The sequence below is a fragment of the Epinephelus moara genome, chromosome 4 (genome assembly GCF_006386435.1).
Source record: "Epinephelus moara isolate mb chromosome 4, YSFRI_EMoa_1.0, whole genome shotgun sequence".
NCBI classification, from domain to species: domain Eukaryota; kingdom Metazoa; phylum Chordata; class Actinopteri; order Perciformes; family Serranidae; genus Epinephelus; species Epinephelus moara.
The window spans coordinates 19,138,321-19,151,131 of record NC_065509.1 but is presented as its reverse complement, the minus strand read 5'-3'; the positions used below and the strand labels follow the sequence as shown (position 1 = coordinate 19,151,131).

At 42.1% G+C, this 12,811-nt stretch overlaps 1 protein-coding gene across 2 annotated transcripts in view; it reads left to right on the top strand.

The window, feature by feature from the left end:
- The first annotated feature begins 1,800 nt into the window (after positions 1-1,800).
- The window catches only part of LOC126388945 (transcriptional regulator ATRX-like), a 14,176-nt gene continuing 3,165 nt past the window's right edge, over positions 1,801-12,811 (top strand). Inside the window, exons 1-9 of one of the 2 annotated variants that reach the window (XM_050042347.1) lie at positions 1,801-1,964; positions 4,718-4,779; positions 4,931-4,971; positions 5,087-5,208; positions 6,750-6,859; positions 6,977-7,044; positions 7,484-10,305; positions 10,722-10,794; positions 12,319-12,805. In XM_050042347.1, the coding sequence (XP_049898304.1) occupies positions 4,723-4,779; positions 4,931-4,971; positions 5,087-5,208; positions 6,750-6,859; positions 6,977-7,044; positions 7,484-10,305; positions 10,722-10,794; positions 12,319-12,385 (3,360 nt within the window). In that variant the 5' untranslated portion in view covers positions 1,801-1,964; positions 4,718-4,722 and the 3' untranslated portion in view covers positions 12,386-12,805. Of the gene's footprint in view, positions 1,965-4,717; positions 4,780-4,930; positions 4,972-5,086; positions 5,209-6,749; positions 6,860-6,976; positions 7,045-7,483; positions 10,306-10,721; positions 10,795-12,318; positions 12,806-12,811 lie in introns of those variants that run through there. The other variant, XM_050042346.1, reaches the window with a different exon arrangement.

Here is a 12,811-nt window from a genome sequence, read left to right as displayed (position 1 = left end):
GACTTTTTGAAGGGCAGGGGCGAAAAGAAAAAAAAAGGGTACATACAGCGCGTTCTCGCCACTGAAGAGGGCACTAAGTTCCACGTGTTTTCGAGGGCACTTTAGACAAGTTTATATGTTATACAAATGGGACATTATATAGCCTTAAAACAAACTAACTAGACAGGCTAAGTTAGGTTGTAGTTAGGATCAGCATCCACGAGAACTGTGTAGATTCCACGTTGGACTGTGAAGAACACACAGAGACATGGATGTATGAAGGAAATAAATCCCTGGGGGGGTCTGGGGGTCATCCCCCAGAAAATTTCCAATTAAGTAGATGCCATTTCCTGTATTCTAGTGCATTTGAACACCATATTAGCACCAGATAATCCAAACTGGTTCTGTGAGATATAGTTCTGGCTCAATATAGATCAAAAAAGGGCCCAACATAAAAGTCATTGCAACAGTAATGTTTCATAGTATTTCTTGGTCCTAATAGTCTTCTGGAGTTTAGTGTGTTTTCTTCACCCAGGAGAGCAGTTGTGTTTTGGCAACCAGGAAGGCACTTAAGCACGCATTTTTACCACCCAAGAGAGCAGTTTAGTGTGTTTTTTCCACCCAAGAAGGCAGTTTAGTGTGTTTTGCCAACCAGGAGGGCACTTTAGCGTGCGTTTTGGCTCCCAAGAGGGCACTTTAGCACGCGTTTTGGCTCCAAAGAGGGCACTTTAGCGTGCGTTTTGGCTCCCAGGAGGGCACTTTAGCGTGCGTTTTGGCTCCAAGAACATTTATATTTTAAACAAAAAAAAGGAAAAACAATCAGGTAAATGAATAAGGAACACAAAAGAGCAAATCAAGAGACATTCAAAGGGCAAGGACCTACAGGCTATTATGTTTTTTAGCTTTACTGTTCATTTTTTCCATGTATTTTAGGAGTAGCCTAGTTGGCAGAGTTATTTATGAAGACAGTGAAAGACACCATTTCCACTTGCAAGTATGAATGTGATATTTACCCAAAATAATCACAAGATCAACATTATCTGAAATGTCTGCATTCATTATTTTTTCTGAATGCTGTTGTATCTTGGGGCTCTGACATTAATTACAAACTGTGGATCTCTTACTCACCATTGTGTTTTATACTCAAAAGTGGATCGGCCTGCTTTATCTACACGCTGCCTCAGTCACTGGTGTGCTTTTATTTACAAAGCTGTTCTTGGTAAAATTCCTTCCTACTTATCTTCTCTCTTGAATATGAAATATGGAAGTTATATAGTCTTATTGTGCCCAAAGTCAGAACTGAATTGGGGGAAAAACTTGAGGTTCTCTGCACCCACAGTATGGAACTGTAAAATGATATAAAGCTTCAACACATGATGACCTTGAATGAGTTTAAACCCATAGTGAAATCCAATGAGTCCAGGCTGTCTGTGTGTAATTGTTTTATCTAATCATTATATGTTATTCAAATGTATGCTTTTATGTGAATTTTATTTGTTGTTGAAATTGTGTTGATCTCAATGGGACAAAGCTGGTTAAATAAAGGCAATTAACACAAGGTTGTCCACAAAATAAACTATATGACTGTAACCATGACTAAATATCAGACCAAAACTAATTCACAAGTAGCCATTTAAATAAACAAATGTTGAATGCTTCACCCTCTGAGGAAAGGGTACACAAAGTACAGAATGCAGTGAAAGTAAAGGCAAAGGGATAATCCGCCATCTTCTGCCCTACTCGGCCGCTGATTGGCTTAAACTAACCAATCAACCAACGAAGACAACAAATAATAGCCAATCAGATGGCGAGTAAGGCGGGTCAGCGAACCCTCCACCGGGAAGCTGCGTACCTTTGTTTCCATTGAGCGAGTTAGTTTCGAAATTCTGCTGTTATACCTACTTCTGCTCCATCGAAACTCTGCAAATTGGACTAAACTGGGTCACCTGTACCAAAACCTAAACGTGTGTCTGCCAGCCAAGCAGGTAGGGAAACTGTTTAGCTTGTTTGTATAGACATGTTTGTTGTGCAACAAATACTGTGCCGCCTTCACCAACGACGAGTCGCGCTAGCAAGTTATGCTAGCTAGGTTTTAGCTTTTAGCTGCACAGTGTTTAAATTCGTACACACGCAGATTCAGATGTGCACATGCGCATTATGTAATCCACGTCAAAGAAATTAAAATATAAAAATGCGCTTGTTTGTAAAGGTGTAAATACGTGCCTTGTATCTAGCTAGCTAAAGGTTAACGTTACATTGATGGTTTGGATACTACTTGTGAGCGCCATGGTAACGTTATCGTCATAGGGAGGGAGGGCTTGCGCGTGCACTACACCTCGTGGAGTAGTAACGTTAGCTCTGCGTCAATGGCGTCCGCCAAACCTGCAACTGTTACCGAGGCTAAACTCGATCGTCTAAAACCTTCATTGTCAGGAGATCTGTGTTGTTAGTGTTGAGGTAAAAGTACTGTAGTACACATTACTCATTAGTTGGAATATAATGCAGTACTGTATTCCTTTTCTCTACGTTAAAAGTAATTAGTTACATCACTCGTTATATAACTCCTGCGCTACTCTGCAACATCGCCTGAGATGCATTGTCACGTAATATAACATTAATCTACAGCAATGCATTATAATTCATTAACTTAATTTTTTATGTGAATCTTATTTTACCTGCCCCTTTTCTCAAAACACAGATATACAAAAATAAAGATGGTCTGACAGTTACAGTTACCAAACAACCAATGCTAGTTCAGAATAGAGATGCATGATATTGGATCTTTTGCCGATATCTAATATGCTGATATGTGACAACTAATTTGACTGATAACCGACATTGATATGTCAAAAGTCTCTTCTGTGGTGGAATTAACAACATATTATGCATGCATGCTCTTATCATGAAGACCCACCAGCAGATGGAGACATGAAATACAATACTTTGGAGTGTATGTGATGTTTATTCAGTATGCAAAACAAGAAAAAGCACGTGGGCCAATTCTGGTATTTGATTTTAAAACCAATATTGGCCAATACAGATGACGTACCGATGTTATCATGCATCCCTGCTTCAGAAAAAAAAAGTTCATACAGAAGAATCAATAGCCACACACAATAAGATCCGTCCCAACAACTTCATATAGTCTATTCTTTCTTTATACGTTTTCCATAACTGAATTTATTTTATACAACCCTTTTAAATACTTCTGCAGAGAATTCCTTAGTTTGACCAGCTCTGTAGTTAGCAGGTCAACATAACCTAGACACAGAAAGAACATAACAAGCCCTACATGATTTTGGATTACATGAGAACAGTCATGGAGGCAGTTACTGGAGTATTCCACTAGTAAACAACTTAGTAAAAAAACAGAGCAGAGGTTACATGAAGTTATAGGTTACTGGTATACAGTAGTTTTCCATTACACTCTAAAGTCAAGTTTAATGAGCTCAGAAAAACAGCCTTTTTCAGCTTCGTGATGATGCGTTTTCCAGCCGATCCAAGAAGGTTTTTAAGAGTTTATTTAGCTTAGGAGGGTAGGAGAATTTTCTCCACTCATACGGAATAGACTTCATCCTTCAGTTAATCACAAACATTCAAAATCAACATCACATCTGAAGATTTGTGGTTTTCACTGTACAGGAAGGAGCTGAAAAACCGTAATCTTAGAAGTAATTGAAGCTGTCAGTTAAACGTAGTGACATTAAAATATACATCTGTGATGTAGTGGAGTGGATGTATAAAGTAGCATAGGATCTCAGAGTACCTCAACTTTGTACCAATGTACTTCAGTACTTGAGCAAATATACTGTTACTTTCCACCACTGCAAACAAAACCTGCTCAATTGTTTGTGTTTGTTTTTTCATATTATGCAGGTTTTTGGTTGGTTGATAAGTATTTTGGCTTGTATTTTTATCAGTTTACCAGCCACTGGCAGATAGACCAGAGTTAATTTTGGACCTTGGTGAAAACATAAACTGAAACAATGACAGAAAGTGGAGGTGGAGTAGCCTGAGTGTCAGACTGAAGCTCCCAGAACCTTCAGTCTGACATGGCTTCCATTGAAGGCGATTTACAAGGGGGAGGGAATTAGATTTTTCCCTAACCAATCAGTAGAGATCAACGACTCACCCAGAATCTGACGTCATTAGTATCCATGCCTCGGGGTGCCGAAAACAAGCAAGCATTGCCCGTTTAAAATGTCTCCGTCGTCGTGCACGCCCAGCTGCATCGCCGTTAAATCCAGTTTAGCAGCTTCCTTAATTTGATCCTCCATTAGCGCAAGTAGTGGCGAAATACCTCGATAGCATCGTTAATGTGGTCTGTAGGATCTGTAGCGGTCGCCATTGTTGCTATCCTCACCAGTTACCCACCGGCGTACAGCTTGACATCAGCGTGGCGCTGTTTGGCTAATCGCTAGACCCCCGGCGTTCATTGGTCCGTCCATCGTTTGGACGAGATAAATCGCAAATTCATTGAAGTATGCCAGACCAGTAATGCAAGCCTACTCAGTTGAGTGGGCGGGGTTTATGGTCTGGAACCAGGCTAGAGGTGGAGTTGTGATATCAAGTACCCGTATCTGGACTTAAAAACACAGCATGCTTGTTTTTGGGCTTATATCGCTGGAAAAAGCATATCTACACATATTTACTAACTCAGATCTCTGTGATTCAGATACAACATTGCACAGTATCTTAATTTACTTTTGTGTTCACTGGAAAACAAAAATCTCTCCAGGTAAAATGAGTCTGGCCTCTCCTGAATCGCACCTTGACCCGATGTCAGAAAAAACAGTGGAGGTAAGTATGCAGCCTCTGGGGCCGTCAAATAATGTGTTTGGACCTCTGTGTTTATGATACTGGGAAAGAAAAAACTAATGATTTCAGGCATAAATTCACTGTTTTGGTTTTAATTGTCAACATATTAAAATAAATCTTTTATCCTTGTCAGCCTGATAGCTCAGCAGAAACTATGAAGCCCTCTTGCAACAGGTGAGAAGCAGCTTTCTTAAATGTGAATGTTATTGTTTTATTCGCAGATGTACGTTCTCAAGAGTTCTCACAGACACAGCTTGAAATATTTAACCTATGTGCCAATTCATTTTAGGGAGTCCACCATTCTAGCTAAGATCACTGGACTGAATCAATCTGTCGCCTCAGGCGAGAGTGAAAATGAAGGTGCCACCTCTGACAACCCTTCAGACAACAACACAAGCAGCGGCTCTAAAGGTATGAACTATGAAAGTACTTGTCGGTCAGGTTTATTGCCAAATTGGTTTGCATAAGGAATCTGCTTTGGTGTTTAGTGTAAAGTGTAACTGTTTAAAATTGGCGAGCTGGGCAGGAATGTATAAAAATACATTCTATAGAGAATCTTCAGTGGTTTAAAGTAAAGAATATGCAGTGTACTGCTATAGTTGTTCAAAAAGATTTGCATTAATCTAACACATGGGTAGATGATAAGATTAACGTGTTGGTGTCAGTGGGGGACCTGGCCCTTGTTGATCAGACAAGCTGCAGATGGGAAGACACTGTTTTTGTTGTGTGTGTTTGGTTGTCCTGATGGACTGCAGCCTCCTGCCAGAGTGGAGTGTCTTTCAAGAGATTTTGAGCTTGGTGGGTTCAGGAGGCGTACAAGTCCTGGAGGGATGGCAGATTGCAGCCAATCACCCTCTCCACAGAGTGAATGAAATACTGTAGTTTGGCCTTGTCCTACGTGGTGGCATCAGCAAACCAGGAGGTGAGGATTAGAGCTCTGATCAGGCTCTAGAAAAAACAGGCCCGACCCTATATGAACCCACACAATTTCTGTCCAAGCCCAACCTGAGCCTGATCCCTGGCAGCAGTTTTGGGCCTGTGTCTGATTTAAAAAGCTTTTTATTTTTTTGAGGACAAGCATGATGTTGGAAGTGTTGAAGCAGTCAGGCACGTACAGCTGGAAGGGCTTGTCCTGCAGCAGAGAGGGGTTTTATTGTTTATTGTTTTGCGCTGAAGTCCACAAACAAGATCCTGACATGGGTTCATAAGTAGTCCAGGTGCTAGAGCGTGAAATGTAGTGCCATGTTGGCTGTATTGTCTCAAGACCTGTTGCCTCTGTAGCTGAACTGCAGGGGATGTAGGACAAGGTGCTCCAAAGACCCAGTAATCACAGTGGTCAGGTTGATGGGCCTGTAGTTGTTAAGTCCTGTGGTCCTTGTTTTTTTTTTTGAGTACAAAGATGATGGTAGAGTTCCTGACGTAGGCTGGTATGTGGTATTTCTCCAATTAAGGCATTAATAATATCTGTAAAGACTAGAGACAGCTGTTCAACACAGAACTTCAGGATAAGTGGAGAGATGGCGTCTGGTACAGCTGTGGGGGGTTCTGCTTTTGAAGACTCTGTCCCTCTCCGGAATAGAGCAGGTTGTCACTGTGGCATGGGAAAGGGGGCCCTGGGATGGGCAGTCGTAGGGAGCCCCAGACCCCTGCTGAAGTGGCAGAGGTGGAGTTTAAGGGCTTGAGCTGACAGATGGAGTCAGGGGGTATGGGGTCAGAATGGTCCCGTTGTCTATCAACTTGACAGCAGAACTCATTCAGTTTGTTTGCCTGGCTGTTAGTGGAGTTAAGGGGGGGGTGTTCAGTCAGTAATCTTCCAGAAAGACGCAGAGCTATTTTGTCTGTGATTAGGCATGTGCTGACACCATCTGGGAATGAAAATAAAGAATTTAGTGATTGGAAAAAAGTTAAATGAACAAAGTATTAATTATTGATGTCTTTTCTCTGTATCACAGATGACACCCTACAGAAGAAAGTGAACTGCACTGCCTGTGGAAAACAAGTAAATCAGTTTCAACGCAACTCTGTGTACAAGCATCCTGTCCTCAAAGTACTTATTTGCAAGGTAGGGAGGTTCAAAATACTTTTCACATATTTTCATAGCCATTATAGGAAGTTCATGCTGACAATTTTCAGTCTTTCGATTCTTGATGTATGATCACACGATCTTCTCTTTCTCAAGTCATGCTACAAGTATTACACAAGTGATGACTTCACCAGAGACTCTGATGGGATGGATGAGCAGTGCAGGTAAAGGATATTATAAAACAAAATATTATGATTTGTTTGTTGAAATAAAATGACCAGAGGATGCACAATATAAGTAATAAGATATTAAGTCTAACATTGAAGGCTTGGCTATGGATCTCAAATGAACATGATGTTGCATTTATTCAACCATGATGACATGACATTCACATGAAAGGTTGTTTTTTGTTGTTGTAAGTGTGTGTATGACACGGGTGGCCTATGATTCGAACACCCCTTTGGAAGCAACATCTACTGAGATATTGAAAACTTATTTCTTACACTTTTTCATTATTTTGTGTATTTATTTATTTCTGACCAGTCTTTTGTAGATTTGTTTTGGTCTCAGTCCTTAACTAAGTAACGTTCATTTTGGATAAATATATAAGTGAAGACCTCACTTGCTTTATACCCTAAAACTTAGTCACACTTTCTTTCCCAGATGGTGTGCTGAAGGTGGCAAACTCATCTGCTGTGACTACTGCAACAATGCCTTCTGCAAAAAGTGCATTCTGCGCAACCTGGGCAGGAAGGAGCTTTCAGTCATTACTGATGAGAACTCAAAGTGGCACTGCTATGTCTGCAGATCAGAGCCTCTCCAGGATCTGGTCTCCAAATACCACCGCATCATGGAAAAACAAGAACTGCAATTCAAGCAACGAAAATTGGACAGAGGCAAAGAACGTGAGAGCAAGAGACACAAGAGCAAAGCCATCAAGGAGCACAAAGTAGTTGTGAATGGGAAAGAACATACTGAAGGCTCGGAGACCATGACATTCTCCTACAGAAAAGTGCAGGTACCCAAAGAACTTATAAAGAAAACAAAAAAGCTTGTTGAAACAACTACTGGTCTCAACAATACATTCATTCAGTTCATACAGCAGACAGCTGAGGAACAGGGAGATGAGGCTGTCAGGTATCGGCACTTGAAAGCCTTCAAGACCGTGCTTGCTGACTTGAAAAAAGCCCACAGTGCATTGGAAGAGGCTTTGGGGGCTGAATTCGGAAACATGGAGTTGCAGAATGGTGACGAAGTGCAACATATTGTAAGAGAGAACACTAATGTTGTCGCCCCTGTAGAAAACCATCAAGTGAAAAATGTGGTGGTTGCGGAAGAGGCTAATGCAGCAAAGGAGGCGAATGCAATAGAGGATGCCTGTGTAGCAGAGGAGGCTGCTGTGCCAGAAGAGGCTGATGCAGCAAATGAGGCAAACACAGAAGAGGATGCTGATGTAGCCAAGGAGGCTGCTGTGGCAGAAGAGGCTGATGAAGCAAATGAGGCTAACACAGAAGAGGATGCTGATGTAGCCGAGGAGGCTGCTGTGGCAGAAGAGGCTGATGCAGCAGAGGAGGCTACCACAGTAGAGGATGCTGGTGTAGCAGAAGAGCCTGCTGTGGCAGAGGAGATTGATGCAGCAAAGGAGGCTGATGTTGCAGAGGAGGCAGAATGTGTAGGTGAGGCTGATGCAGCAAGAGAGGCTGACATAGTAAAGGAACCAGTCAAGGAGGGGCATAATGAGGCTGAAATGAATGTCATCCAAACAGAAACTGATGCAATCGAAAATACAATGAAAATGGAAGTATATGATGATGGCCTACTGTCAGCTGGTGAAACGTTCCTTGATGAAGACATTATGTCTGTGCCTCCTTCGGTCCCTGATGAGCTTTTTCAGATGGTGGAGGGTCTTGAGGATTTCACCCCCATACAGGAAGATACCATTTCAGTCAAAGATGCTGAAACAAAGTCAAATGAAAACTTAAACTCTCAACCCACCCAGCCCAAAATGAAGAACCTCATAGTCAAACTGACTCCTGTGCCAGTTGTGACCATGCATGGGTTAGGGTCCTCCATGTCAGAAAACAAAGAAAAAGCTGAAGAGATACAAAAACAGTGTGAAGATAAATGTGAGAAGGTAAACGTTGATGCTGCAGACAGCCCACCACCCAGCCACTGCTCTAGTAGACTGAAGACCACTCCCTTGAAGAAGCAGGCTGACAATCTGGACAAGGAAGAGTCCCCCGAGTCAAAGTTAGCAGAAGAGCAACACATAGTGAGAAAGGGCACTAATGTAGAAAATGACCACATGGATAATGCAGTGGACGCAGAGGAGGCTGACGTAGCAGAGGATGCTGGCGCTGTAGAGGAGGCCGCAGCTGTAGAGGAGGCTGAAGTTACAGAGGAGGCTGACGCAGTTAGGGAGGCTGTAGCAGGGGATGCAGACATAGTGGAGGAGTCTGACAAGGAGCAGCATAATAAGCAGGAAGTGGACAACAGTCAAGTGACAGGTGAGACTGAAAAGAAAGACAACCAAACAGAAACTGATGCAATCAAAAAGACGACACAGACTGCAGTGTATGATGATGAGCTAATGTCAACAGACTCTCAACCCACCCGGCCCAAAATGAAGAACCTCCTACTCAAACTGAGTCCTGTGCCAGTTGTGATGATGGGTGGGTCAAGGTCCTCCATGTCCAAATACAAAGAAAAAGATGGAGAGGCACTTGAAACGTGTGAGGAAAAATGTGAGAAGGGAAAAGATGATGCTGTAGGTGGGACAGACAGCCCACAACCATGCCGTCGCTCAAGTAGATTCAAGACCACTCCCTTGAGGAACCAGGCTGAGAGCAAGGGCAAGGAAGAATGCTCTGATACAGAGTCCAAGAAGGATAAGGAGGAGACCAAGGATTCAGAGAAAAAGATGATGGAGTCTGACTCAGATGAAATTCCTAACATACTGTTGGAGAAAGCTGCAGCAGGCCACAGCACAGATGAGGAACAGGGAAGCACAACTGCTAAAAAGTGTTTATTCAAACCAGACAATACGTCTGCAAAGGATGAAGACAAAGTGTCCAAATGCAAGAGGAAGTCTGAAAGCTCTGATTCAAACTTGGATAACAAAAGTAAAAAGAAAAAACAGAATGGCTCAGACTCCTCTGACTCTGACTCTGACCAGGGGACGGAGAAAAAGAGTAAAGTAGCCATACAGCAGAGGAGATCTAGCCGTGTGAAGAAACAAGATGAAGCAAAAGAGGAAGACAGAAACTCACAGGAGAGGAAAGGTGCCAAGACGAGAAGTTCTTACAAAAAGAACTGCAAGAGAAGTAGCTCCAAAGCAGCCTCCAAACTGCAGTCATCCTCCAGTGGGGATGAAGAGGAGCAGCAGGCTGAAGATGACTCAGGAGAGGACAGTGCCGAGCAAACAATCAAACCTATTGTGGAGGATAACGTGGTGGAAAGTAGTGGACCTTTTCATCAATGCTCAGGTAATTTGACTTTGGAGAGAGGAGTGTTTCTCAGCTTGGTGTCCATGAGTTATAGGAAAACCTCAACATTTCAGGAACTGCACTTAATTGCTGTCTTGGTAAGAGTCAGATGAGAAAATTGATACCACTCAGTTTCTGTACTGTAAATATGTAGCTGTAGCCAGCAGGCAGTTAGCTAAGCTTAGCATAAAGTTTGCCTGTCCTGTCCAAAGTTTATAAACTTTGCCTACTAGCACCTCTGATGAATATGTTATATCATTTGTTGAAATACTGAAGTGTAAAATGTAACTTCCTAGAGTCTTGCCAGACAACTTAAGGCAAAAAAGCAAATAAGCATATTTTGCAGAATATCAAGTTTTTCCTTCAGTGACTCTCGTGCTCTTCATTCAAAGTCTGTGTGCTACTTTGTTGTGTAGGAGACAAAGAGGACGATAAAGAGGAAGTCTCTCAGGTCTGTGAAGATGATGTTGATGATGATCCTGAAAACAGGTACTTATCAAAACAATTTGTAAAGATAAAGACAATCAAGTAAGAGTTATGTCTACATCATTTAAGGTCAACAATGAAAGGATTTTCATAACCCTGTTGTTGCTGCTGTGCTAGTTTTTTAAGGAAATTTAAGGATTTAAAATGTCTTAGAAATGCTAGATAGAGTTGTTCGACTTTGCATATAAGCTGGACCCTGACAGCGTATTGCAATACTGCTGATGACTCACAGTCCTCACTGAAGAGTATTGTCTTTCCAGTTAGACTATGGGCAGCATTTCTCTTAGGGCTGTCACTTTTCCTAAAAATCTGAATCAAATAAATGTATAATCACACACAATTTGATTGAAGGAATATGAAACTATTTCAGACGGTCTGTTTGCTTATAGATTGTAAATAAACAGACTGTTTTGAATTAGAACAGGTCATTACAGATTGAATGAATGTTCGAATTTCAAATAAAAAAGTGACATTCCTAATTCTCGCTCTGGTAGATCTCTGTGAATCTGCGTTTTTACCCATAGCAGTGTCAAAGTGTCATGATATTTTTAAAGGCTGCCTGCTTTGCCATCAGTTACCGCTAACAGGCTCCATGGAGAAATAGGTATCCCGTTTCTGTAATATTACAGTTGTAAATTGCTGTGTAATCTAACTAAATTGTCCTTTTTATTGTCTTGAATCGTCAGCTGTTCATCTGATGGACTTCACACTTGAGAGTTACATTGCTTAGGACCCGAGAAGTGCAGTGTCTAGTGCAAGCTCTTGCGATCAATGGGACATATTTATGAGTAGTAAATTATGTACACACTGTGTAGTGAATTGAGAAGGGACTGCTATTAACGGTTACACCTCAGGAATGACATGCTGAGTACAGCTCGCTGTCTGTTGTTTCCTACAGTACATTCAACAACAGATGAAGAAAGAGAGACCAGAAATGGTACATTGTAGCAAACTTAATTATTTTAGCCTGGTACGGAAAAAGGTCGCTGTTGGCAAGTGATGTGTATACTCTGGCATTGACAGAGATGCAACTAAAGTCTAGTTCACAATACACGGTTTTCACCGCAATTTTGACGTCACAGGGGATCTTGAGAGCCACTTTGGGTCAGAGGTGAGTCGGCAGGTAGTCTGCCACGACGAGTCCTCATGTGTGAACAAGCCTATGAGCAAGTCACCCCCCTTGTCTGTGACGGGGACTGGATATCTGGCATGCTAGAAAAATGGACAAGTGTGACACGACTGACAAAGAGCATCAGCCAATGAGAGGTGGGATACGTCAGCATGCAGGAGGACGGAAGAAATGTGAGGAGGACAAGCGGCAGGGTTGCCACTTGCCAGGTCCGCTTATTAGCTGCGACTTTGGGGTTGTTTCTAAAGTACAGTTGCTTATTTGGGCTTGCTCTCTCAACGTCACCTTCCTCTATATATATACGTCTAATGTTATTCAAACGCATAATAGTATGTCAGACTGCAGTCGCTTCTTTTGGGCTTGTTTCCATAGCCCTGGTTGCTTGTTTCTCTCCCAAGATCTGGCAACACCGGCAAGCAACAACAACAATGGCGGCGTCCACAGGATCACGGGGATAATAAATAATATCCATGCCTTTACTATGTGTCGTCTTCAAGTTTGGTGACGTCACTGCATTACCTGGGGCTCTGTCGGCGAGGGCTCAGTGGAGAAATCTTGTGGTGTGCACACACAGGTCGTAACGCAGTTGGCGAGACTCCCACTGACAGAAACACGTCAACAGGTATGAACACTCAAAAGACTACGATAGTCTCTGCGACGCAAAATCAGGGTGAAAATCGTGTAATGTGAACTAGGCTTTAGTCATGGCAGGTGTTTTGGTCATGACCCAAGGAATCACAGTGTTGAGTGTGGAACTGTTTGAATAAGTGGTTGTTTAGAAAGCTGCCAAGAAGTCAGCCCATTTTGAAGGAGCACTGCACTTGTAAAAGTAAAATACAGAAAATATATAGGTATTTTCTTGTGAGTAAAAATAACATTTTTATTACATTT